Source organism: Ochlerotatus camptorhynchus, unplaced genomic scaffold (assembly GCF_037179485.1).
Source record: "Ochlerotatus camptorhynchus isolate MF236.1 unplaced genomic scaffold, CSIRO-AGI_Acam_v1.1 ptg000324l, whole genome shotgun sequence".
NCBI classification, from domain to species: domain Eukaryota; kingdom Metazoa; phylum Arthropoda; class Insecta; order Diptera; family Culicidae; genus Ochlerotatus; species Ochlerotatus camptorhynchus.
In genome coordinates, this window is record NW_027040812.1 from 3061948 (window position 1) to 3074984 (window position 13037).

The following is a 13037-nucleotide window of genomic DNA, read 5'->3' on the forward strand; positions in this document are numbered from 1 at the left end:
TGAATTCAATTAAAACTCTTAGAATTATTACTAAGGTTTTCTAATTGAGAAGAATTTGAAGGTGATTCCAAGAAAAAACTGGAAGAAAATTAAATTCATGCAATTTAAAGAATATTTCCATGAGAGCTTCGAGAGGATACAAAGTGAACGCTGAGGACAATTCCACTTGAATTTTCAGGAACTATTCTGAGTTCTTCAGCACTGCTTGAAAGTTTTTTTTTTTTTCTTGATTTGTTTTTCGTACTGAGTACCAATGCTACCGACGCCAGGGAGGCAATTTCCACACCTGGACCCTACCTATCGACCCATTAACTCATGGACCAGAGACCAACGGATTTACTTCCCATCCGAAGGAAGGCATGATCACAGATTTTATGCCTCAGAACATTCCGGTGTCACCGACTAGGATTGAAACCGAGCCTGCTGGGGTGAGAGGCAACCACGCTTACCACTACACCACCGGCGTCATTATCGCTTAAAAGTTCCTAAAATTTCCCTGAACTTAATTGAACTGTCTTGAATATCTTTTGTAGCTTGATAAACCAGTCTGATACTCAGAATACTTCTATGTAACATTTTTAAATTTCTCTGAACTAATTTGGACTTTGCTAAAGCTGAATGATTGACGAATAAATAAATAAAAAAAAAACGTGATTTTAACAAAGCAAAAATTATAAACGTTTATGTTTAAACAAGCTTGTAATTTTTTGGCATTATGTATGGCGGACGTCACTTATGACTAGAAATAGTGAGAATTTTTCCGAAAATGTGTGGTTAACGTCACATTGCCACTTTGTACCGAAATCAAATTTTTGCAAGTGTTAAGCATTTTTGGGTAACATTAGGGATGCATAACTCGAATATGATGAAAAGAGAAAATTTGCGATTACGTCACTTTCTCATCTCGCGGCTTTAACAATTTTCCTAGAATTGTAGGAAGCTCCTGATGTTTTGAAAATTCGCTGAAGTACTCGAAATTTTTTTTTATTTATATTATTTCCCTACAGTTTATAGAACTTCCCTGAGGTTCTCTGTTCTTTTCTGAGATTTAAGAATCCTCCCTTTTTGCAGTTCTCGCAAAACGCTTTGTACTACCATGAATTTGATTGAACTGTCCTAACAATGTCTTAGCTTCCGTGAAGTTTGCTGAACTTTTGTGAAGAACTCAGAAAAAATCTTATCTTCTCTGAAGTTCGTCGAAAATCTGTGAATTTCGTTGAACTTTTGGGAGCTTCTCACCATTTACCGTTAATTTTCTGAAACTCATGGAACTTTTCAAGAGTTTCAGAATTTTTGGAGCTAACGAAACTTCTTTGAAGTATGCCCACATTTCTCAAATGTTCATGACACATTCGTGGAGTTCTCAGATCTTCAGAAAAGTTGCATGGACTGCTTTGAAGTTCTTGATTTTTTTTTCAGAAATATCGTTACTTCCCTGAAATTTGTGCAACTTTTATAGGCTCCCTCATTTTTTCTGGAATCAAATCGAATTAAATAATATATATCTAAGATTTTCAACAAAGTTCTCATATCGATCGATGGTGGAAGATGGTTTCCACTCGCCTTCTAGAGTGTGTCCTGTGCACTTGACCTTCATTAGACCTCCTTCAGTCTAGCAAAATAAAATAAAAATCAGTTCTCGAGATTTTGCTGAAGTTCCTGTAACTGCCCATAAATAATTGACACTAATCAGGGTTGCTTCCACTCACTTGCTATAAAAAAATATTATTCGGAATTGTGCAATCATTAGATGTAATAATGCTATGTTATACTTGTAAGTAACAAGAAGAGGTAGTAAAGCATGTGTTTGACTCATAAAACCTGACAATTTCGCTTTGAGAGCGTCACAATTAACGATCTTATGATTCGTGAGCGTTCACTCAGAATGAGCGCTCACGAGTCGTAAAATCGCTGATTCTGACGCACTGAAAGCAATTTTGACAGATTTCATGTGTCAAACATATACTTCATGACCTCCTCTTGTAACTTACAAGTACTAATTAGCATTATACTTTATCATGATTTCATAATTCCGAAAAACATTTTTGTATAGCAAGTGAGTGGAAGTAACCCTGACTAATTCATAACTTTTCCAATAGTCTAGACATTCCAGATGCCATTAAATCTGTCCAAAATATTTCTGAATTTGCTTAAAGGTCTCTAGACTGCCATGAATTTCTCAGTATTTTTATAAGTACCCGCAATTTTTCTCAAGTTAATTGAATTGCCTTTTATTTTCCCTGCCTTGCCATAATTTTCACAAAGTTTTGTAAACTTTATGAACGTTCACGGTCCGACTAATTTCCCCTTAACTTCTCTGGACATCCTTGAAGTTTTCCATGCTTCTCTGAGGTTCTCTAAATATTCATAATTCTCTGACGCTTACGAAGTTTTCGGATCATTAATAGAATTCCAGGAATATCTCATAATTCAACGCAAATTTTCATAATTTAATTGGATTGCTCTGAAGCAACCAGATTATCCTCGATGCACTCGGGACTTCGTTGAATATCATGAAACTATCTAAACATTTGAAAATTTCAATCTTCAAATGATGGATGTTTTCAATTTTTTCGATTTTTTTTCTCTGAGGCAAATTTTGAATAAAAATGTACGTACCATCTTTTCTTTGTTTAAGTCCAGAGAGCAGCAGCAAAATCTTCGAATGTTTAGCATTACATTGCATTCAATTAATATACAGGGTGCGTGACGAATTTTTGCAGTAAATGGCATATTTGAGATAAAAATACACCAGTTAGTTATTCTAGCAATGAATTTTGTGCGATTTATGTTCTTTCGCAACATATGGAAGTTGTAAGTAAATTTATTCCAAAAAATTGCCTTCCCTTTCGACGACTGTAGTTAGACGCTTCCGGAAACTGCAGTATGCACGTTTCAAAATGTTTCGATCCATAGATGTCATCACTGCCTTGATTTTAGCTTTTAGCGACTTAAGTGTGGTGTGAGGGGTTCTATTGGTATCCCGTTGGACGACGCCCTATACAAAATAATCCAACGGATTGATATCGGGACTGCTTGGGGGCCAAATTTCTTCCTCCCAAATTTACGAAATATTTTCCGTAAGCCATTTCTGTGCTTTATTAGCAGTATGAGCAGGTGCTCCGTCTTATCACTTTCCCAAGCCTTTTTTAATATTATACACTGTTCTTTCAGACACATTTACCGACCGAATTATTTCTTTCATGCATACTCCGGCGCGCAACAAAGCGACAACGGCTGACAGATTGCTCTCTTGTTTCGACATCTTTACGTTTACTCAACATTGTTTGTTTAAATCTTACAGTATAAGCTATCCAGTTCTGCCAAATATATCTTAATCATGATGCACAAGCATGAGAAATTACTATTTGAAATTGACTGCAAAAATTCGTCACGCACCCTGTAATATCCGTAATCAATCCAATACAATTCAACCAGGTTGAAGATACGTAGAAATAATGCATCTGTAAAAAGCTTAATTACTGTTTAACAACGCTCTTGATTGACTTCTGATCGACTAGAAAATACTAGTGAAAATATCCTTTGAAAAGCCCCTGTCGCTAGTGGAAAAAAGAATGGCCGCATTATCAAATGAGCTGTAAACAGCAAACTCTGTCAACCATTTAAACAGCGGATGACAAAAGAGACGATACATTCTCTGGGCCTCAACTCTTTACACTCATTGCGCATTATCTTGACAATTGACAATTCGCCTTTTCGTTCACTCTGTAACTCTTTACTCCGTAAAATCCCATAAGCAAACATCAGTCTGGCCGTGAAACATGGTGAACATTTCTTTACCCTTTCACTCCTATGAAAATCCCATAAGATACTGTCAATCTTTCCGTAAAAAGACGGCGGCTTGCTCGTACCGTGGTGGAATGAAGAGATAAGACAAAGTCCACTAGATTTCATGCACAGATGCATGCAACTTGATATCTGCTATTCTTTCACAAAGGCCAATGTTGCAAACGTAAACAATTACTTTCTCGGAGAATTTCTCGAGAATGAAAACTCACTCAAGTAAACCACCACGATGATTGTGTAGAGCTTGAGTCCTCCTATCCGATAGAATTGGTGGCTTACATTGATTGACTTTGAACTACGAGAAATTTACGAAAGAAGCCATGGTTTACGGTTTTCGACATTGGTCCTTATGAACGCTGAGTGTCGATATCACGAAAATTTTGTTTTGACAGATCGATGAACAACTATGCCAATTATTCCACTGAGGCAACACAAAAAAGGGGTCAACTTTTAGTCATCTATTTTGCATGTAGTTCCACATATGTTATGTGCTGAAGTTCCCAACGTTTACTAGCATTCTTTCTTAAGTCACCGCGATTTTCCTTCATTCTTCTTTTTATTTCAAGCTTATTGCTTATCGCATTTAAAGCTTATAGCTAGATGCACTACTACAGTTTTGAATTGAGAGCTTTCGATGCCTTTACCATTTTTTCCATTAGTATAATTCTGTGGCAAGTACAATCATAATCTTTCCCCATGGAAGTCGAGAAACGTTACAACCCGAAAAATTCCAAGACCGGACCGAGAATCGAGCCCTGCCACCTCCAGCATGGTCTTGCTTTGTAGCTGTGCCTTCACCGACTGAGCTAAGGAAGGCCCCGATTTTCCTGGTTCTCATGAATCTTCTCTAACGTTCCCGCTATTTTTCTGAAATTTTCGAAGCATCTTTGAAGTTCTTTGGACTTCTGTGAAGTTCCCGAATTTTTTCTGAAGTTTAATAACTTTTATGGAGTTCTTTGAACTTGCTTGATATTTTCGGGGCTTTTTAAAGATCAATTTTCTGAAATGTATAAGCAAATAATTGATGCAGTTCAAAGAAGCTTTCGCCATTTTATTGAATTACCTTGAATGAACGCTGTTGTCCTAAATTACTCAAAATTAATTCTTCAAGATTTTTAAACAAGCCTGGACGCAAATTTTCCAAACTCATTTAGAGCCTCCCTGAAGTTATTATAACTGCCGAAACGATCTTCTTTCCTGAATTTCTCTCTCGTTTTATGGATATTTATTGAAAATCTCATAACTTCCCTAAACTCCTCTGAGCTTTCCCGAATGTTTTAGAACCTGTCGAATGCTTCGGCAATGATTGGGATGTTTGCTGGCATGGTACGACCGGAAACCTTCTCGCATACAGATTCGCCGAACTGCAGCACTGAACCTTTTCGCCAAATCACGACCGGAGATCCCAGGATTCTTTTGGACTGCCCTTATGACCTTCGCTCGTAGATTTCGGTCATATGTTCCACTTCTACGTTTGTTTTGTTTTGCACGATCCAACGTTAGTGTTTCCCGGTAACGTTTAAGCACGGTAATTACAGTCGTTTTTGGAAATTTGAGAATCTTTGCAATCATTCCTTCTGACTATAGATACTATAGATTCCATAGATAAGTGGAGGCACAAAAAGTTGTTTTGGCAACCTTGAAAAACAAATGATCTTACTGGCATTCGTGAAAAAAGTTCATGCCATCATAAAGCTCTTCGTTGTGCAGTTTTGTTTTGTTTTGTTTCGTGCGTAAAAGTTCAAAATGAAGTGCAAAGCAAATCTTTGCAACAATGAATCGAGGAATGGTTTGCTTTATCTTTCCTTCTTCCGTTGTCCGCGAAATAAATCGGAATGTGGAGTGTAGAAAGCGTTTTGTGGTCATAATATTACAATACTTCTACCTCAAACAACACCATGATGACGTCATGCTCGTTTGGCTACACTAACTGACAGTTCGTTTGGCTACATTATACTTAGCCTCCGCTTATCTATGGAAACTATAGTATCTATACTTCTGACCACGTTGGATTTTGCACGTGAGTGTGCAGATTTTTTTTTAGGTCTGTCACGTTCCATCTTCGATAACTTTAGAACAAGTATATGAAATTTTCACTACTCAATAAACAATCCTTCCGGATCAAAACGCTGTCAATAGTTTCTTGCTACGACAACTAGAGGCGCTACAGTAATTAAAAATATGCGGCCAAATACTAACTGCAACATACTTTATGATGATTTGTACTTGTAAGTTAAAAGAAGATGTTGTAAAGTATGTGTTTGACACATTATACCTGCAAATTTCGCTTTCAGAGTGTCACAATAAGCAATTTTATGATTCGTGAGCGTTTACTCAGAGTGACTTAGCTGTTCTATCACTTTTTAAATAGGGTTGAAATACATCATTAGTGATTATTCGAACTTTTTGTCATTTGACTTTTATTTAACGTGAGTGTTTTCAATCGTGTTTCGATTCAATTAAATAAAAACTTGTACAACTAGTTCAATTGAAGAATTTTGCTCAGAACATTGTTTTAAACTTTCAATACTTTAACTTGCTGTTCCAAGCACCTTGTTCAATTCAATTGGATACAATCCACTGGGATTTGATTTTTCGAAGCCAAAAACCTACCATCCCAAGACGGCAAAATACCACATTCTACCATATCACAAAGCTGACGTGAAATGACTCGACTAGATTGATCCATCGATGATTTCAACCCCTCCGATTGGGTTTGCCCTTGTCAGTGAAAAGTCATATTGTTGCAACTTCTTACCCTTTTTTGAACCTTGATGCTTCCCAATTTTCCCGCATCAAAAGGAAACGGGAAAAAGGATCACAAAAGAATGATTTGCCACTTTTCATTCGTGGCCATTAGGGTGGGTCAACTTAACAACATCTTGCTTCCTACTGCTCTTTCGTTCTGTATTGCTGTCCCCAAAAACTGCCAAATTTGAACGAATTTGGTCTAGATCAGGATTGGTGATAGAAATTTTAGGTATATGTGGAAAAATCTCAAACTTAGATTCAAATTACTTTACGAAAAAAACTTCACCAAAGGCTGCAAATTGAATTAATCTTTGAAAAAAAATAATCAATATCTTTCACTTTTCACACCCTCCAATGCTCAAATGCCTTTAGGTAAGCGCAAAGCACTAGACTTAAAGTATAAAAATAATAACTTTTTACACTGAAGTCGAATTGATTTACGAGCTTTGTCAAAGTTATTCTGCATATTATTCTCAATATAAGTCTCAGGTTTGATAAAAATTGAGCAGATTTTGATTTTTTGACAAGCTAATGAACAGTTTTGTACAATACAATCCTTAAAATTTTCCCACAAATCCAGATCGTTACTAAATTCGTCTCAAATTAGGCACACCTTAATACAAATCGAAATAGCATTGGAGAGCAGGGGACAAACTTTGTCCCACCCTAGTTGCCATACTGTGTTCGATCCGCCTTCAAGCACCACTCAAAAGCTCATTCCACATTCAATCGATGCGATTTCCCTGGATCCTTCCCCCTTCCCATTTCTCCAGGGACAAGCCGATGATGGTGTTGCGATATCGGAGCAATGAAAGTCGGTAAAAGTTTAAGCATTTTTCGGAGGCAAAACATTCTAGGAAGAGAAATGCCGTTTCCCGATGGAGCAAACATTTAGCAGGAAGTAATCCCAAATCCCAGATTAAAAATTCTTCCACATGTGAGAACATGAGAAGTGAAAAACTTGCTCGAAAGAAGGTATCAAAAGACGAACATAGGAGGGTTAAAATGAAATTTCGCTTCCAGGAAGGCTAAAATGCTCAAAAATTAGAACCGTGGGATTTTGGAACCTTGAGCATAGGAGGTTCACCGAGGAGGTCAGACGTACGAACGGGATGCATAAGCTGGGATTTATCGTCCGATTGCTTTGGTTTCCTTCTCCCATACGAAGACATATACACTGTATTTCTTTTCAGCTCGTTGCCTGATTTACGCACGACCGACTTTCGGCTCGGATGGACCATGCTGGGACTTACCGATACAGCTGGCCGAGATTGTAGTGGGCGTTAATGTGTTCGGACGAATATTTGATCGCTTCCATGAAGTGGTGCTCGGCCGTTCCGAACTCCCCCATCAAGGTGCCGATGTTGTTGTGGGCACTGGCGTACGTCGGCCACAGTCGCAGGGCTTCACGGTAGTGTGCGATAGCTTGTTCGGCTTGGGACGAGTCTCGCAAAAAGTTGCCGAAATTGTAATGCATCTTGGCGTTGTGGGGCAGGGTACGTAGACCGGATCTGGGAGTGGAAAAAGAAAATCGAAAAATGATTGAAAAGATTAAACCGGGTTCACTTGAAGCGGATGCTTTTTTTGTATGGGATATGGTACCTTAGTAAGGCTTCACGGGAGCCCCAGTCCAGGTTTCGGGAGAGAGTTTTTAGGCAGCCGGAGGCTATGAGCAGCATACCACACACCATGATTGGTTTTCGCATGTTGGGAATACGCTCCCAGATACGCTGTGCTCCGTAAACTACCAGAATTACACTGCCCATGCTGGAAAGAGATAATTGAATGAGTGGATTGAACATTAGCAGCAATTGCAATAATATGTAGGTAAGATGGTGTAAGATGCACCTCCGAGGCAAGATTAGTTTTTGCAAATTTTGAATGCGTTTTCAATATATTTTCGGGGATCTATCAAGTAGCATTGCCAGTTCAGACATTGAACTAGCAATGTTACCTACAAGATCTTTGAAAAAAGGTAAAATGTTACACTATGTAGGGGAAATGCAGGTAATGTCGGCCTAAGTGTCCCTAATTTGGGCCCATACATAAATTCAGCAATCGACTAAATTTTCAAAAGCAACCAAAAATATCCATTAGTAACGTCCCAGTAACGCGTTCATCTAGATAAAATTGATAAATAGCAGATTTTTAGCGATGGGCCCAATCTTAGATCCATAGGCCAACATTAGAGACATTTCCCCTATGTGGTTTATCATAAATCACAAGTTTTCATATTTATACCCATGGGCCATGGAGAGCAAAATGAGCTCGAATAGCGGTGAAATTTATTCTGAATTAAGGTGAATTATACTCAGTCTATGAGTAATCGATGATTTAGCGAAACTGAGTATAAAGACGGCAGCTAGGTGACCGTATCATCAACACGATTTAATGCTTCATCAATGTTTCAAAAATGCTCCTTTACTGGGTAGATGCTCATATTTACTGACTTGCCGCGTTTTTTTTTAGTCAGAGGAGCATCTATCTAGAAAACACCACTCCAATCCTTTAAATGAAAAAAAAATGGGCCGGACAGTAAATCTGAGTATCTCCACAGTAAAGGACCATTTTAAAAGTTTAAGGGACATCTAATCGATATAATAATATAATGATACAAAACCAATACCATCATGTTTGCCCGCGCTACCACGGACCAAATTTTCGCGATTCGGCAGGTTCTGCAGAAATGCCGCGAATACAACGTGCCCACACATAATTTGTTCATCGATTTCAAATCTGCCTACGGCACAATCGATCGAGATCAGCGATGGCAGATTATGTACGAGTACGGATTTCCGGATGAACTAACGCGATTGGTCAAGGCGACGATGAATCGAGTGATGTGCGTTGTTCGAGTATCGGGGACACTCTCGAGTCCCTTTGAATCTCGAAGGAGGTTATGGCAAGGTGATGGACTTTCGTGTCTGCTATTGAACATCGCGTTAGAAGGTGTGATCAGAAGAGCTGGGATAAACACGAGTGGCACGATCTTCAGGAAGTCCATCCAGCTTCTTGGCCTCGCCGATGACATCGGCATCATGGCATGGGACTTTGAGACGATGGCGGAAACGTACATCAGATCGAAGCCTGAAGCTAGGCGGATTGGACTTGCCATCAACGCATCAAAGACATGTTAGCCTCCCACCATGAGTTCAGATTGACGGTGATGAAATCGAGGTGGTCTATGAGTTCGTGTATTTGGGCTCACTGGTGACCGCCATAAATGATACCAGCAGAGAAATTCAAAGACGCATTATGGCAGGGAATCGTGCCTACTTTGGACTCCGGCGGACGCTCCGGTCGAATAAAATTCGTCGCCGCACGAAGTTGACTGTCTACAAGACGCTGATTAGACCGGTGGTTCTCTTCGGCCACGATACCTGGACTATGTTCGTGGAGGACCAAAGCGCCCTTGGTGTTTTCGAACGGAAGGTGTTGCTTACCATCTATGGTGGAGTGCAGATGGATGATGGAACGTGGAAGATGCGAATGAACCACGAATTGCACCAGCTGCTGGGAGAACTATCCATCGTCCACATTGCAAAAATTGGGCGACTACGGTGGGCTGGGCACGTCGTAAGAATGCCACACGACGACCCAGTGGAAATGGTTCTAGAAAGCGACCCAACAGGAACAAGAAGAAGAGGCGCGCAGCGGGCAAGGTGGATCGACCAAGTAGAAGGCGACTTGCGGACGACTTTTTCGGACAGCAGAGGACAACAAGGCCTGATTGGCATTTTCTCGCACAGGACGACGGGGTAAAACGGCCACTCTAAAGCTTGATTAATTTAATATCTGGACGCAAAAAAAAAAAACAGATGTATCTCGGAACCATTTTAATGAAATAAAAATGTTAGGTACTCAAAATGAAAGTCATTTATTGCACTAAAAAAAAATAAAAAAAAAAATAAAGAAACGAATTATTCCGATTTGCTTTTGATGAAATCTCGAACTTTTCTTCGAATACCACTCATCATATTTTGGACACTCTTTTGGCTAACCTGAGCGTCCGTTTTGTAACAATCCCTTTTGTTACGCCTCTGGGTCGGCTTCTTTTCGCCAAAGTTTGCAAGCATGCTTGGTATGCACACAGCAAAAAATAAATTTTAATATTACACCCAAGAGGATGCACTTCAATCATGTTGAAAATTTCATGTAATTATTAATGCCACAACAATAAATATATGCAGTGGAAGCAGCGTAATGTCAGTTCATGCACTTTATTAATGATAATTTTGTCATGTTTGGCAAGTAATATTACAAATTAATTTTTTGCTGTGTGCACAGTTGTACACAGCAACTGCTCATTTGTTAATAACTTTTCACTCAGTTGTTGAAATTTAGTTTTCTTTAAAGTAATTGATAGATTAGGATCATAGTTTGCTCAAGACATGCAAAGAGTAGGTAAATCTTATCATTTGAATCAACACCAATGATTTTTTTACCACTGGCGTGCACAGGAATCTTTTTAAGGAGGGGATTTTTTTTTCTATGGTGCATTTAATCTGGGGATGGGAAGTACTCCAAAGTGCGTGGGAGATGGTGCTGTCCACCGACCACTATTTTCCTACTGTTTAATTTAGCTAATTTTATTTATATTTTGCTCCGGTGGTGGTTCATCTTCTTCAATGCAAACTGCGGAAATTGGCAATTTAATCGCATCGACGATGATGAACCGTCCCTAAGTACCGTCAGTCGGGGTGACAGAAAATGATGCCGAACATTCAACATGTTTTAAAGATGATATAAAAGACAAACCCGAATTTATTGCAACGCACATAAACCGCTGTAACTTTTTAACAACGGTAACAAATGACTTGACATTTTCAGAGAAGATTCTTAGACGAGTAAGACAACAATAGACCAAGGTTCAATGGCAAACTAATACCCACTTTTCAATTAGGGAATCCAAATGCTGTCTTTAAGCTTTGAACAGTTGCGAAAAAGTCCATCCTCAGAATTCCTTGAGGTTCTTTTCGAAATTTTTATAACTCTATGAGCTCATTTGAAATTCTTTTCAGAAGTCCTCTGGAATTATTTTTAGTACTGTTTGAGACTTTTACTCAGAACACCTTGGAACTGAAATTCCTGGAAGAGCTAGAAATTATCGGTACTCCCTTGAAATTTTCCTCAAAATCCCTTTGGAATTTAACTCTAAATTTAATTTTCTCGGTATTCTTTTCGGAATTATCTAGGAACTATCTGCAGGATTCACTAGAAATTACACGCAGAATTTGCTTGGAATACTTCCCAAAAATCCTTTGGAACTGTCCTCAGAATTCAATATCCTTGAGGTTCTTCTCGGATTTTTTTAGAACTCTCCTAAGAGTTCTTTTGAAATTCTTCTCAGAAGCCCACTGGAATTTAATTTAGAACGCTTCATGATTTTTTCTCAGAACACATTGTAATTGAATGAGCTAGAAATTATCCTCGGAATTAGCTTGACATTTTGCTTTAAATCCCTTAGAAATTACACTCAAAATTGGATTTTCTCGGTATTCTTTTCGAAATTGTCTTGAAACTATCTGCAAAATGCATTAAAAATTATCTGCAAAATTTTCTTTGAATTCTCCCCAGAAATATTTTGGAACTTTCATAAGAATTCAATGTCCTTGAGATTCATCTCGGAATATTTTAGAACTTTTTTTTTTCTCAGAACACCTTGGAACTGAAATTCCTCTAAAGTTTCAGAAAAATTTCCTCTGCATTCTCCAGAAAGTCTCTTCAGAATGAGCTTGAAATTATCCTCGGAGCTCCATTGAAATTTTTCTCAACATCCCTTTGGAATTTCATTCAAAATTTGATTCTCTCGGTATTCTTTTTCGAAAATCTTGGAACTACCTGCAGGGTGAATCGTGGTTCGCAGAATTTTCATGGAATCATCCCCAGAAATCTTTTCTTTTAGAACTGTTCTCAGAATTCAATACCCTTGAGGTTCTTTTCGGAAATCAAGTTTAAGTTGTCCGCCCATTCACCAAATCGTTGTAGTTTTTCTACCATAAATGTTCAATAAAGCTTACCCCTCCATTCACCAGAACTGTGCAATTTTTACATCAGGCCTCTCCATGCAGCAGATTGTTGCGTATCTTACATCAGAAATTTTCAATGCAAACTTGCCACCAGAAAATTTCAATTGATCAGAACGAGGCAAATTTACCACCGTTAATGTTCAATAAAAATTGCTTCTCCAATCTTTTGATTGGTGCAGATTTCCGTTTTCCATTTTTTCCATCAGACATTTTCAATATAGCTTGCTTTTCCTATCATCAGAATGTTGCAGGTTTTCCACCAAATAAAGCTTGCCCCTATTTTTAGATTTTTCATCATAAAATTTCATTAAAGCAGCTTCCCTCCAAAGATCAGAATGGTGCAAAATTTACACCAGAAATTCTTCCGAATCCTTGTTTTCGTTCGAACCGTATTTTCCATACAAAACAAAGTTTTTTTGTGTATGGAAAATACGGTACTTACGAAAAAAA

General features: G+C 38.4%; 1 protein-coding gene across 3 annotated transcripts in view; it reads right to left on the bottom strand.

Moving 5' to 3' along the window:
- The window catches only part of LOC135707992 (protein O-mannosyl-transferase TMTC1-like), an 860006-nt gene that overhangs the window by 64118 nt on the left and 782851 nt on the right, over positions 1-13037 (bottom strand). For all 3 annotated transcript variants that reach the window (XM_065229915.1, XM_065229914.1, XM_065229916.1), the window contains 2 exons: positions 8161-8325; positions 7812-8069 (listed from right to left, as the gene is read on the bottom strand). In XM_065229915.1, the coding sequence (XP_065085987.1) occupies positions 7812-8069; positions 8161-8325 (423 nt within the window). The remainder of the gene's footprint in view (positions 1-7811; positions 8070-8160; positions 8326-13037) is intronic.